This window comes from Tinamus guttatus, unplaced genomic scaffold (genome assembly GCF_059628265.1).
Source record: "Tinamus guttatus ecotype Peru unplaced genomic scaffold, ASM5962826v1 Tinamus_guttatus_pri_ptg000115l, whole genome shotgun sequence".
NCBI lineage: Eukaryota > Metazoa > Chordata > Aves > Tinamiformes > Tinamidae > Tinamus > Tinamus guttatus.
Genome location: NW_028288649.1, coordinates 5,524,111 through 5,539,323, shown reverse-complemented (window position 1 = coordinate 5,539,323; position 15,213 = coordinate 5,524,111). Strand labels below are relative to the sequence as shown.

The following is a 15,213-nucleotide window of genomic DNA, read 5'->3' as shown; positions in this document are numbered from 1 at the left end:
TCGTTTGCTTTAAACCGCTACTGATGCACGCTGCTCATTAGGGAATACCACCTTCCACAAATGCTTCAAAAGAAGACATTTACTTTCTGCTTTATCTTTTTGATAGATATTTGAAGGAATAACCAGATGCAAGTATTCAGACCCTAAAAATAAGTCTCCATGCAAGTCTCTATGCCATTTAGGAAAACAAAAAACTCACTCTTGTCTTTGGGAGTAACATTTTATAATGTTTCTCAAAGCCAACAATTCAAGGGCCTTTTCTATTTTAGGCTACAGTTCCATTCACGTTTTGTTGAGTTGGTACATCTTATATCATGCTGAATGCTAGCCAAAACGCTCTCTCCTATTCCTTTGGGCTATAGCTTCTGACTAAGAAACATAAGGTGCACCATCAAATATACAGAATACACAGAGTTTTTTGATAAAAATCCAGGCACAGTCAAAGAGGAAGCTCATTTTAATTTTGATTTCCACTGAAAGAGGAACCAGAACATTTGTCTCACAACCTCCGTAGAAGCAAGGATCCCTTGTTTCAGCAGGTCTACTTTGAAAGCTCAGCCCAATTAATAGATTAGCAACTTTTTCAGAAATGTAGATCAGTGGAGAGTCTTTGGACTTTTTAATCAGAAGAAAATCATCATGAGAAGTCTCATTTGAATGACACTTGTGAATTCCTCTTTTCTTCCATATCTAAATGCACCTGTGAGATAAACAGAAAGCCGTCATGGCCTGCAACACCAAAAGCCCGTCCACATCGTCCCCTTCCTCAGCGATGCCACCACAGTTATAGACACGGATGTACCTGGATGAGGAAGTAACTCGCATGTGATGATTTGCAGCTGTTTTTACAGCAATTTTCTCAACTAAATATACTACATAAATAGTACTGTCAGTGTTTTATACTCATTTTATACACAGTGTTTTATACTCTCAGGAAATCACTAGCTCCTCAAACCTCAAGCCACACACGCAACTCAGTATCTTACATCAAGCAAGGGAGGAGGAGACCAGTTTTTAAACTTACAATTTCTAATTCAAAGCAAATGACAAATGAGTCAGATCAACCACAAAACGATACTGAGACCAATTAAATCAGCTGCTGCTCTTTCCCACCTTGCAGCAAAGCCAAGTCACATTTGGTTGCACCTGGTGGTCAAGAAATATCTGAGAAAGACCTAAGGAAACAAGCTGCAGTTCATCAATCAGTAATGACACGACTCTTGCAGCAATATTCTTAACTATCCTTGTGTCTTAAAGACTCACTAAGACCTGCAGATGGCTTACCTGAGTGACAAATTACACAGCTTCCCAGAGGAAAGCAAACGTAGATAGTTTAAACATACAGATTAAAGGATATAATGAGTAACAGACTTGGAAAATACTTTCTAAAGGTCAGATCAGGAAAAAAGATTGAAGTTTTCAAACTCAAGATAGTTTGAAAGAACTGGAAAAAGCAAATGGCCCTATTTATGTCCCCAGACATTACACACACTGCTAAAGGGTACATATTTTAATTTAAGCCTTTTGAATTTCCAAAGAATATTCACAACTGCTTCTTCAGTGCTCTCAAAACTTCCTCTGGTTCTCCAGCTTTCATTCACTCCAGGTGACCAGCAATCTGCAGGGTCTCAAGGACAACTTTTGCCCAGAATCTTTTAACAGAAAGTGTCAGAAAATACTAGAGAATTCTCAGCTCAGAGAACAGTCCAAGCTGTTACCCAGAGAAGCCCAAGATCAAACAGTAACAGGGAACCTAAACCAAGTAGCAAGCAAACCTGGTGGTCCTTGCGCCTTCTGTTTCAAACCAGCATTAGAAACAAACAGCTTTCTCTCTCACCAGAAGATAGGAACATGCACTGACAGTCTGATAAATGCTTTTACAACCAGAAAAGAAACTGTTCACTTGCCACATTATCTGTCCCAAGAACCTCGGAGCTGCAAAAGCACAGAAGAGCACGTAAACATTTCTCTAGTTTTCAGAGTGCATTGCTGTATAAAGCCTAGTATTTTATCAAGTACTTCAAACAGTAGGCATTATAAAGCAAAAAGTACCGCAAATAGTTAATAAAAGCATCCTATCACACATGGTTACCACGTTATTCAGTGTGGCAAGCCCCAGACACAAGGAGTTGGCCTGCAGAGAGCTCGCACGCTCACCTCAGTGCTTGGCTGCAGCGTCTGTCCGTCTTGGGCCGCCGACGGCACTATCGCCCACGTAATGCTTGTGCTGGCAGATGACAAGGAGCTGAGAGCACCATTTTTCAGCTGCTCTGTGGAATGTGACTTGGGGCCAGGCCATCCCAGGATACCTTCTAAAGCAGAAAACAAGTATTTTAACTGTGAGATTTTTTTCCCCAATCCTCTCATCATTCTGCTAACATACAGTTCTCCACTTCCATGAGCAGTTCTATTTCAGTAACAAAAATAATCTATCATCTTATATACCAATTTATCTATGATAAATATTTTAAATAGGCAGCCAACTTTGAAATGTTATGCCTACAACCATTTTTAGACAGGAAAAATATGGAAACTGGCACATCTTGGTAAATACAGCCAACAAGTGTTCTCTATTCTCTATTTTAATAATTACAAAATAATTTGAATAAGCATTCTTGAATCTAATATGGTACAGAGGTTTTCCACATCTCATAAGTAGGGATCACAGAAAAGTGACTAGTTATCCATCCATTGCAGGTCAGAGAGCAGGTCAGATAATATGCCACCTTTCCCTCCATTTCTTCTATCTGAAATCAGATTTTTAAGCTTAGTAGCTGTATTTCATTTCCATCTGTAGTATCAAAAGCTCTTTCTAGATTAAGCATCAAAATGCTTCTCCTGTCCCAAGACACACAGTTTAGAAGAGGTCTCACGAGAAGGATGTGTATTTATTGTATTAAATATGCATCAAAAAGAATGAGACATCAGAAGAATGCCAACTTCTAAAGACACCTGGATTACAGCACAGGCCAGTCTTCAAGGATAGTAATACAAAACGATTGATCATCTGAGAGGAGTACATGATCATTTCCCCACACACACTGCTCGAAAACACAGTGTCTGCAGGCCTCAGTGTAGGACTTACTTTCCTGCTATTAATTGCATAGTGTTATAAAATGCAGAGTTACAGATAAAAAAAAATGCAGCTCTTGAGTCATTACCATAATAAGCATAGGCAAATATGGTTAGCAGCATAGGGAGGATCTCCCCCCCCTTGTCACTGCCAACTTTTTAAGATAATCCTAATTTATGGACAGTACGTTACAGAATATGTAACTTCACCTCTTCACATGACCAGGCGTTACCAGAAGTTGCCAAATAAAGTCAATGGTTGGATCTTGTGAGGTAGTGTCGGGTGCATTTCTTAATATTCACGTTGATTTGGAGCTAGACTCTTTTGAGTGGTGGCCAGCAATGAGACAAGAGGCAATGGCCACAAACTGAAGCACAGGAGGTTCTGTCTGCATGTGAGGAAGAACAACTTTACTGTGAGGGCGACAGAGCTCTGGAACAGGCTGTCCAGGGATGTGGTGGAGTCTCCTTCTCTGGAGATCTTCAAAACCCACCTGGATGCCACCCTGTGCCATGCGGATCAAGGTGACCCTGTTTATGCAGGAGGGTTGGACTAGACAATTTTCAAAGGTCCCTTCCAACCTTAACCATTCTGTGCGACTCTGATGTTGTTAAAAATGAAACACAAATCCTGTAGCTGAAAACATACTGAATTCAAAGGTAAAATAATCACAGAACATTCCTCTCACCATCTCATGGAACTAAATTATCCCCTAAATTACAGGTCTTTAAAGAAAGAATGTATTAACACCATGTTCATAAATTATTTCAGTGGTTCATACTGCTCTAGGTCAAATGCAGGTCTACAAAACATGTTCTAGAGAAGATAAATGAGCTTTTTGGCAGGTGGAGGAGGGAAAGATGGAATGCCTTTTTTTGTTTTTGTTTTTTTGGGGGTTTTTTTGTTTTTTAAAATGTCCTAGATCATTTGGCTCTTGAATAAAGATTACTAAGATATATTCCTCCTCAAGTTTAATATAAAACATGGACTACTTTCTCCTTTGCTTACTTGACAGCTTATACCATGAACGTCCCACGTTTCCCTGCAGCAACAGATGAGATGACAAAACTAAGAACGGGTCTACTTGTGTGCATGGATTTGTTAGAAATCTTTTGATGAAGAAAGCATGAATAAATAGTTAACTGTAAAATGATTTTCAAAGATAGCAGAAGTCCACACAGGGGAAAAAAAAGGCTTTTTTTAATACATATTTCACACGGTTACTCAAGTTTCCCATTGACAGAGGAAGAGCAACTCTGTAGCTCTGCTGTCAGGTTCTACCGTGACAGACTGGAAACGGCTTTTGTGCTTCAGTGACTCTGCCACAAGATGGTTTAAATCCAACTTGATTTATGTGAGCCTGGAGATAACATATCAACACATCAATGTTTGACTGGCCCTATAGTTTGGTCCTAAGCATAAGGAATGCCGCCTCTGTCCCCACTCCAAAAATTGACATAAAACAATATATAAATGATATTGGTATCCATGGCAGGGGAGGGAGGTCACAGTTACAGTATCTTTTATGCTTGTACTTTAGCCCTTGAACAATTTGCCGCTGGAAACAAGGGATAACTCAATCCCTTCAAAACAAGCTCTGGCGCAGAGGATCATCCTGAAGAGCATTCCTGGCAGATCCACAAAGTATCGTCCCTCCACAGGAGTGGGGGGAAGCAGTTATTAGGCTGTAAATTTCCTTTTTTTAAAAAAAAGTCTTTTGTGAAGGTCATCAGTACAGATAATAGGGAAAAAAAAAAAAAGGCAGCAAGAGGTAAAAATAAGCTTGTTTCACTTTTTTGGACTGCCAGAGTTTGATGGAGAGTAATTGGGGTTCTCATTCTTGCTACTTAGTGGTAACTATTGTTAATTATTTATTCTCCTCTTCCCTGTCAAACAGCTTAATAAGGGATTGTTATTATTACTACTTTCCTGTTACAGGGAGGTTAAAAAAAAAAAAAGAGCCAATTTCTCTTTATGCAAGCCTGGCAAATTAGTCATTCAGGTCACTCCCTCAGGCCATCTATTTTCTCTCTTCAAAATAATACATTCGGACTTCAATCTAAAGAATCAACTTTAATATGTTTTCAGAATATTTTCATTTCTGTAAATAAATGCAAGGGAAAAAACACTACTTGAAGTAAACGTCTCACTTCAGAAGAAATTTATTGAAAATGCAAAATCATTTACACTTTTTTTTTTTTTTTTTTTTTTTTTTTTTTAGAAACACTATAGCAGTTTTCTTTAGTACAAACACATCTAGCAAGAAGAAAAACATTTGCTTCTTCATCATTCTCTCCACATTTTAAGCTCTCTTACAGAAATAGAGCCTATTAGGACTACGCAAGCATGTCTTCCCACCTGTCCCAAGGGCAACTGCTATCCTCACAGAACAACAAATCCTGTCAGCTTAGTCATTTTTCAAAAAATACATATATTTTTAAATAGGTCTTAAAACACATTCTGTCCTAATCAACAATCACAGGATGCCAAGAATCAAGGTCCAAAGAGCAAAGCATATCGGCTTCCCCAGCCTCTCTTAATAAGAGGAAAATCATTTTGTAATATTTGCTTGGACTCTGACTACAGACATATGCAGCCTCCCAGCAAAACAGCAGCAAAATTCCTTTGGCATACTCCATCAAAGAGACAGTAAAAGATATTAGTCATACAGCACAGAAACCTAAATAAATAAGAATATTAAAAGTCAATTCTCTGAGTAAGTTCGAAAAATTCCATGTCTGGTTTCAAATTGCCATGGGGGAAATCTCTGACAATCTCTAATCTCCCACTGTGAGCTGTCAGCATGATTTTATCATCCAAAAAGAGGTGCCATGGATCTAATATAGCACCATGCTCTTCAGGCAAAAGCAAAGTACTCAGAGGGAACTCATTAAATATTACCACAAACAAATAAATAAAAATAGAATCTCTCTCTATAAAAAAATGAAGGCCCTTACTTTATTCAACTGTATATCCAAAGCCTTCTCATCTGCACCAGCATAAATTACTTCTACAGAAAATGTTAACTTCCTCAATCTATAAAGTAGCATATGCATTTACAAGGGAGAAAGATCTATTCCCGTAAGAGGGAACACAAATTGTCTGTATTCTGTACTTTAGGATCTTCATTTTCAATTATGTTGATGCAGGGCCCAAAACAACCAAACTAAGCATTTAGTTCCTCTCTCTCTTATCAGCCCAAGTATTTTACTGGAATTTACTCTCCTTCACCCAGACTAACTAAGCTGCCACAACCCACCCTCGCTTCCCTGTAGGAATGACAGTGCTCCCATAAATCTACTTGTTGCTGATGGCATCGTCTAGCGTGTGTATTCAACACAAATGCCCTCAAGAGAAACAAGTTTCTCCTTCACAGGGGCACACAGGAGGAGGGGAGGGAAATTCTCCTCGAAAAGCCTGGCAGGCAGCTTTTCCATTAAGCAACACTCATTATCTTCTTCCTTGATTCTGATTTTCTGGATTCCTGATGTACATTCAGACTACTTCCCTGCCTCAGAGTTGAGGTGGGAAATATTTCTAACATCTGCTTACATGTTCTGTAACCACAAAACCATCCCATTCAAATTCTCTGGTCTTACTTTACAAAAATACCTCTATTTTCTCCTTGCACCATTATAACAAGAGCACTTATTGATAAAACTCTTAAAACACCCTGTAACTATCCTGCAACAAATATCCCCTTAAAAAGGCAACAGCAGGTCTCGGGGACAGACAACGACCAGGTTTGGGCTCCTCTCCCTGCTCACAATTTACAACAATTTGCAACATGTGGCTGAGATGGATGCTCCGGATTTGAGACTCCGGCAAAATCTGCAGCAGGCAGAGAGCATCAGTGCAGGTGGCAGCTGCACGCCTGCTTTCCAGATTAAAAGGACAACGTTGTATTTGCTAACACTGTGCAAGGGCTAGAAAATAATGTTGTTTCCGAAAGAAAGAAAGGATGATGTATTTGTGTAGGAAAAGAACAGTTTAGTTACTCCTAAGAGATGCTAGTCTAGCACTAACACATTTAAGGGAGAGCTGAATGACCATGAAGAACTTTGTAAGCTGAACAGGTAAGTGAGAATTTCCTCTCCTTTCTTTCCTCTTCTCACCCTTCCCTGCCCTTTCTTATTTTATAATGGGAAAGAGGACTCCTCATTTTTCTCTCCTCCCACTACCTCAACTGCAGAAGAATCCCGAGTAAAGCTCCACTTTACATTTCAGAAAAGTGAGAAAGAAAAAAAGACAAGCCAATACCTCTCTGGGAGATACTTCATTCGTTGAATGAACATCTACTGCGAAACAAATTCTAAAACTATGACTTATCGGTATAGGTTGCTGACTGTAATACAAGATTCTTTCTACCCCAAACACAAAATAAAAAGCAACCCTAAAACACAACATGAGGTGAAAAAGTGACATTAAAAGTGACATTAAAGCAAGATCAGTCACTCAAGTTTGCTGTGCTCTTAATCTAGGAGGAAGGAAAGATGTTAAGCAGAGCAGTCAATAGATTCTAGTGAGATCTTTCCATCCAATAAAACAACATTGAAGTTTTAAAGTTTTCAAGTGAAGACAAAAGTTTCTTCTCCACATTTTTAACAAAAGACACCCTTTTCCTATCTGCACACTAAATGAACTTGAGCTTGTTGCAAATAGCACGAACATATATAAATGATGGCTGTCCTTGGAGAAATACCCCCCCCCCATAAAAGCCCACATACCTTGAAACTTTTCTTCCACCTACCAAAAGAACAAAAGCCCCAAGCCCAGACAATCTTGTTGAGACAAAACACAATCCTCCTTCCTTACCTCACACTGCAAAGTAAATGGTAGCTAACACTTCTCAGGCAACACAAATGATATCCTTCTGCAGCACATTTTTCAATGCAAGATAGATGGCACAAACTTAACCAGATATCGATGCACATATCTTTAGTAAAGACAAGTAGCAATAAGTTTGACACTATTATAACTCAAAAAGAGAAACCTAAGAGTAAATTCTAGACAGGAGATTAATTCACTGACTGTTGTTCTCGATGCAGTTCCAATAAATAAATAAATAAGCCCTATCAAACAAAAGAAAATCAATCATCATAAAAAAAAAAATTCCCTGAAACTTCAGAGTAGAAAGCATGTGTTGACTATCCTTCAAGACAAGACTGAAGGCTTTGGTTTAATCTTCATGACTGCTTGTAGTCTTGAGATTTAAGATTGACAACTCATGAAACACATGGAAATAAGGAGAAAAAAAATCACGTCTTCTGTAAATTATTTCACAACGTCATGAGGAATTTAAGGTCAAGACCTACAGAATCCTAGAACCTGGAAGAGATTCCCTAAGGGAAATGCCAAGCTGCCTTCCTCTCATACACACTACTGACAAATGAAAAAAAAAAAAAATCTTCTCATTTCTCTGGATGTAATTGTTCTTTTTTTTTTTTTTTAAACAGTGTAAGGATCAGTAAATATGTTTCCAACAATAAGCATTTAATAATAATCATCTTTCTGGCGTATGAGCTAAGCACTGGATCAGATGCTCTCAGTGACCTGCTTTAGAAGCCTGCGATAAGGCTACAAGGCCTTTGGTGCATGAAGGGAAAGTCAGCATTCCTTGTACCAGTCAGCAGCACCGACCTCAAAATAACAAGCAGAGCCAACGAGCCAGGCATCATACTACTGCAGAGCTACTTTTCAGACAGTTTTCCCTCTTTATGGCATAACAGGGAAAGTAAACTCAAGAGTAACTTCAGCTCAGCTAGGCAGAATGGCTGATTACTTCTCACATTCCACATACGCAGGATTGCTCAGCTTTGTCTGAGCTGAGGCAGGAAATGAGTTGTCCAGTTTCTACCATGGCACTGGAACAGGCTGCCCAGAGAGGTTGTAGAGTCTCCTTCTCTGGAGATCTTCAAAACCCGCTTGGATGCAGTCCTGTGCCACGTGCTCTAGGTGTCCCTGCGTGTGCAGGGGGGTTGGACTAGATGATCTCTAGAGGTCCCTTCCAACCCTAAGCATTCTATGATTCTATGATTCTATCTCCCTTGCAATGAGCACTACCTTCCCACAGGAATTATTCAACATGGACCTGGCAGGAGCAGGTTAGGAGACAGCACCAGAACAGGAGCACTTGGATTTTGGTAACACGGGCCGCAGGGCCATCCCATCAATGAAAGATGGTTGTGCCACGTGCTCTAGGTGCCTCTGCTTGAGCAGGGGGGTTGGACTAGGCGACCTCTAGAGGTCCCTTCCAACCTCAACCATTCTATGAACCTGTGTTTTAGGCTTCCTGTCAGAGGGACATACAGCTGTCAAACTAAGAGTCATTTTCATTTGACAGCTTCAAGAAGACACAGTATGGCTCCTTCTTTGGTTGCATCTTCTGGGTCTGAAATTAAAAGAGTTTACCTGGAGGACACAGAATCAAAATTAAATATATTATCTTCCAGAATGGGAGTTTGCTAGAGGATTACTTAAAGGCATCAGACTGATTAGGTACGAGTTTATGCAGCTTTGATGACTCAGAAACCTCTACCAATTGCAGAAATGTTAAGTCTATCAAAGTAGGTCTGAACAAGATTAAGTGTGTAGGAAAATCAGTAATCAAGACTTTTAGCCCAGGTTCTTTCAGGCAACTGTGTTGCATAACAAGGCCTGGGGAAAAAAAAAAAAAGAAAAAAAGAAAAATCATTTTGCAGACTCTTTCAGCCAGGGAAAGAGACTAAATATTTCAGCAGTTTTTAGCTCCTCTCTCTCAGAAGCGTAAGCACATGCACACACTGAAGAATTAACTGCATGCATTCAGTTTCCCACAGTTACCAAACCAGTGCTACAGAACTTGGATTCCTAAGGACTTCTTGAACAAATCTAAGGTCTTTGGGAGAAAACAAAACAAAAACCCCATACTTCTAATTATATTTTATTAAATACTTTAAAACAGCACCTTTCAGCTTATTTCCAAACATGAAACCCTGCTACAGCAGTTATTAATATTATGCTTGCTTTTCTTCATTATTTTATATTAACATCCCCCCAAAAAATCATTATCTAGTCAAATACAGACACCAGTTTAAAAGAAGATTAATTTTATTTGGACACACATTCAAGGGCATGTACAACTCCAGTCATCTGTTGCTGACAGCTCAGTTAGATCACCTGGACATGAAAAACAACCTCCAGGGACTTCCTAACCGAAAGCCATCATTTTTTATTTGAAAGATGCTTTTCATCTTTGTCCCAAACTGTTCTTTCCCAAAATGAAATTATGTCAAAGAATTTAAAAGAAAGGTTCCTTATCATTACTATTCAGATGTATGCATGATTTCGTGTGTGTGTGTGTGTGTGTATGTATTTTGTAGAGGAAAACCAAGATGCAGAAAATAAAAAATTTGTTATGTTCATTTATGAATTATTTCAGAAAGTGGATTAGGGAAAGTCCATTTTGGCTTTTACCAAAAAGTCCTTCCTCTCCCCCTGTTCTCTTCCCTCCCCCTTCTCCCCCTCTTTTTTTTTAATTATACATCATTTACCCACTTCTCAGCTGATGCTCTCGAATTCCTGTTTTCCCCATAATAGAAATTCTTCAAAGGGTTTCCTAACCTGTAGTATGAGCAGTCCTTGAGGGTGTATCCTGCCCTACTATAGGGCTAATGTAAGTAAGGAAGCTTCTTTTCAGAGTGCTTACTTGAAACTGGATTTTGTTGCTACTGAAGCTCATACAGAAATGATGAAGAGCCACCCCAGATACAGAATTCTACTATTGCTGCTCCTCTTATATTAAGTATTGATCCTTATCTTAAATAGTGCAGTTTGCTTATAATTACCCCCTGACCACCCTTCCAGGAAAATAAAGGTCAAACTTCCTACAAGCACACCACATTATATAGGGATTGAGAGGGACACAAACTTAAGGTAGAATTACTCTGTCTTTTTAGGCTCATAAATCTGCTAGATTTATTTTAGGAGCAGGAGGAAGATCTCTTTCCAGATTTAAAGAAAACCACAGGCTGGAATGAATCTGCTTTAGTATCTTTCCATCTACAAGATTATAAATATGATTTTCACTACCACAGTGCATAATATTAAATACATTTTTTTAAACAAAATAAATCACCCTTGTGGTTTAAGTCTCTATAAAAGATAAAAAAACAAATTCTGCACTATCATTATTGAGAATATAGGCTTTTCTCCCTGTTCTCCATCCTCCCAATATCCATATTTTTACTTCTCACTTTCTTCAGAACCTGATTTCCTTGCACTTGGACAAAACTCCTTCATTTCCCCTTTTCTGTCTTTTCTGATTTCAACAGATTTTGAAGCTTTTTTTATTATTACTATTTATTTAGGCAAAAACAAAGGTGCCAATACTGGATGCTGTAGAAGCTCACATGCTGCCTCTTTGAGAAAGAACTCAATTTGCCTAATTTGAAACCACAATAATAATAATAAACACTAAATCACATAAAAAAATACCCAAGAGAGCTTGTGCTCACCTGATGACAACGACCTGCTATGGTGCTGGCCCACTTGATGCATGCTCTGCTGTAGTAGAGTCAGGCATTCTCCAAGGCAGCTCAGGGTGGCAGCAGAGGTAGCTTTTAAAAGCAGCAAGTCCTGATCCAAGGCAGAAAGGGGCCCAGAACTTGGAAGAGCTTCAATGGCTTGTACAAGGTTCTTCTGTTGTCCCTCTACTTGGCTCATGATCTGTAAAGGTCCAAAAACATCAGTGGTCATATGAAATGTCTCTATGCAGCTGTCTAGTTACTATACTAACCCTTAAAAACTCAACTTAAAAGAACCAGCATAAACGAACATTAATGTTCTGATCCAAACATATCTGCAAAAATGAAGGGCTTGAGACTAGAATAGGCCTCCAAGAGCGTCGACATTATGCTAAAGAAAATAATGCCATAAAATAAGTTCATAATGGGGTTGTGTCACTTGGCACTTTGTAGACATCTTTCTAGGAAAAGGTGTGAACATCCCACCTCTTTCCGCATTAAGTGTGTGATCTGAGACACCAGAGGAACCTAAGCTGCTCTTCTGCCTTCTTTCCTTTATGAACCATTTAATCATAGGCTAAGAAAGGACATTTTACAATTTACAGGCATTACCATCGTATGCAACTTGGAGTACTTATTTACTATCAGATATGAATACCAGCTGTCAGGGAGAAAGAGAATCCGTTTCTAGATCCGGACCATCAAGAGGAAGTTGAAATGCATGCTTGCACAGCAGATGAAATAACAGTGTTATTTGAGTAGGCAGCTCTTCAAGCAAACTGGCAAACCTCCAGAACCCTTCCTACAGCTGAAAGATACTTAAAATCTCACTCTACATTTTTACAGCCTGTAGGAAATCATAAACACACAGAACAAGTCTTCTCTTTCACTTACCTGCCTTGAACACCAGAAGCCACCTTCATCTACCACACCGCGTTTGAAAGTGTCTTTCAAATACACCATAAACACACCCACTTGGGCCAGAAGTCAAGTAATTTCAGGATTAGGTTTTGCTTTAAAGCACTAAGATCCTAACATCTTATGTCTAAAGAGCCAGAATTTATGTATCTAAACTGTGGGGAATCATTTGAGAATTATACCATCCTGTTGGACATTCTTGAACGGTATTGACTTGCTTCTTACAAGGTTATCGTGGCATCTGACCAGTGTACAAAAATAATAATAATTATGATGGTCATAATAATAAAAAGGGGCACACAGTTTGCATCTCCCCCCACCCCCAAACGCACAAACTTGAAGCATTTGCTCAAATAGAGAGTAGACCACAACATCTAAATAATAATCTTCAATGGCTCAGCACCAAATCTCTCCATTTCCTCAGTGCTGGCCATCGGCTCGCAAGACCTGCCAGACCAGATACTGCCAGGGAGACAACTCTGTTCACAGGGACTTTTTCCCTGCACATATAAAATCTGTCACTAAAACCTGAGGTTCAATTACCTGTGGAAGCTTTCCCATTTATCTATACTGAATAACGGTTACAGGCTGCAATATGCTGAACTGTTGCCTCCCCTAAAAACCTGATTTTCAAATCTTTCTACTTTCTGACTTCCATATGTTTCTACTTTCACCATAACTACAGGCTTACAAGCCTGAAAGGCAGATGAAATAAAAATAACATACCAACTCTCTGCCAGATCAATACCATGCAAGAAATGTCTTCGCTATTTCCAGAAGTTTTCAGACCTGCAGCACTCTAAACTGTAATTTTTAGGTCAGAACTAAAGAAAGGTGGGACAAGTAAGTGCCAAACACTCTGCCGAAACTCTAACCAAGGAGAAGAAAGAGTTGGGAGGAAAAAAAGAAAAATATATATATGTATACACACACATGCAAACATTTATCTATACTATATAAATACAAATTTGGATTAAAATTTAATATATAAATATAAAAATACATATATCTATATACACATAATATTTATTTATATATAAATACATATGTATATATAAATCAGTGTTACCTACATGTACCCAGAGAGGACTTTTTAAACAAGAGGTCCCTTCCAACCTTAAGCATTCTGTGATTCTGTGATGCTCCACCCATAGTACCTTAGTCACTTTTCCTCGACTCTCAGTATTTTGCCATATCTGATATTTTTAGGCAGTCTAAACAGAAAACTATCTGAAGAAAAACTGATCACTGTCTAACAGATTTCTGAAGCATGCAAGTTCCATCGCACACCCAGAAGTTCAGACTCTAAACATGACCAGAGATAAATAAATCAACGCCTGCCTCCTCCAGCTATCTGTATTCGTACGTGGCCGGGATTACTGAATGTGTCAACACTGACAACATTTACCATACGATGGATCACATTAACTGTAATGTTTCTGTAACAGCTTATTGATTCCCCAACTAAGCTTGAACAAAGAAACATGCACATTTGGCTTAATTACTGCAGTGTTTAGGAGACAAAGACCATGTACATTTTGTTTTATGCAGCAGTTTTTAGATTAAATTCACGACAAGCTTTCCAAAGCAGAACGGGAGCTGGCTTGCTTACGTTCTCCTTATTCTGCATCCATGCAGCACGTGACACAGCCATCTCTTTGCCAATGCAGCCAAATAATCCAGCCAGATTGGAGCCTGTGGGCACTAATGTGACACTGTATGTCAGCAAGAGGCTTATGTACTGGTTACAGATAGGAAAGGTACCTCTGGGCAAAGTCACAACTTGATAAAAGTTGCTAAAATGTGCCCATAAAACTGAACTAGATGCAGTCAGAAAAATTAACTACTCTTGTCTGAAGAACACTGTTTTAAACTTGTCTTCCTAGATGTAATAATTTCATGTGAAAAATATAAACAAAAGTCTCAAAATAAACCAAGTTTAATTAGTAAGATAAGAGACGTAGCAAAGGTGCTAAAAACTTGAAAAAAAAAACACAAAAAGAAAAAAAAACTGTCAGATTTTATAAGCAATAAAAGTTCAAGCTCCATTTGACTCAACTACTGTATTGCATAAAGGTATGATTTCAAACCACACCTTCCCACTCCCCCCTCTAAAAGTATCAGCCAGGAATTAGTCCTTTGCCATTTAACATATCTGCCTCAAGACCAAGCTTTTCTGCTGAGAAAGGCCCCTTGGCCCATACTACTGCTGCTACAGCACTCCCAGAGTTCAAGAAAACCACGACTGGCCTGCTATTATCCACGGCCAGAAGTAGTTCTAAAAAAATCACTGTAAGAGTTTGCTAAGTAGTAGTACAGAAATAAGTTTTTCTGAAGTTTCCCTCCCTTCTCTATGAGGCACATGTATATTCCTCTGCAGCTAAGACCAAAGAGCTTGGAAAACATCGGAAAAATTGTTGCACTTACCACTTAGCCCAAAGGCAATGGCCACCTATATTCTTCCTCGAGTAGGGATAAAGCAGAACAAAAAACCCAATCACTCTCCCTCCCTCCCTCGGAGACATGGTTGTTGTTCTGGGTCTCAATACACTCTAGCTGATCAAGAGGTCTAAAGAGGTCCTTTTGATCCACCCTTTCTATGTCACCTAACTTCCCAGCATACTTGGGAAGCTGGTAGGAACCCAACCTCTCCTAGGGACCAGAGACAGCAGCAGACAGGGGCTCCTCAGGGAGCACCGGCTGCTCACACACTGGTCA

General features: G+C 39.1%; 1 protein-coding gene across 1 annotated transcript in view; it reads right to left on the bottom strand.

Moving 5' to 3' along the window:
- Window positions 1-15,213, bottom strand: part of OSBPL10 (oxysterol binding protein like 10) — a 95,715-nt gene that overhangs the window by 30,107 nt on the left and 50,395 nt on the right. The window contains exons 5-6 of the mRNA XM_088521147.1: window positions 11,569-11,779; window positions 2,158-2,312 (exon numbers count right to left, since the gene is read on the bottom strand). Of these exons, the coding sequence (XP_088377273.1) occupies window positions 2,158-2,312; window positions 11,569-11,779 (366 nt within the window). The remainder of the gene's footprint in view (window positions 1-2,157; window positions 2,313-11,568; window positions 11,780-15,213) is intronic.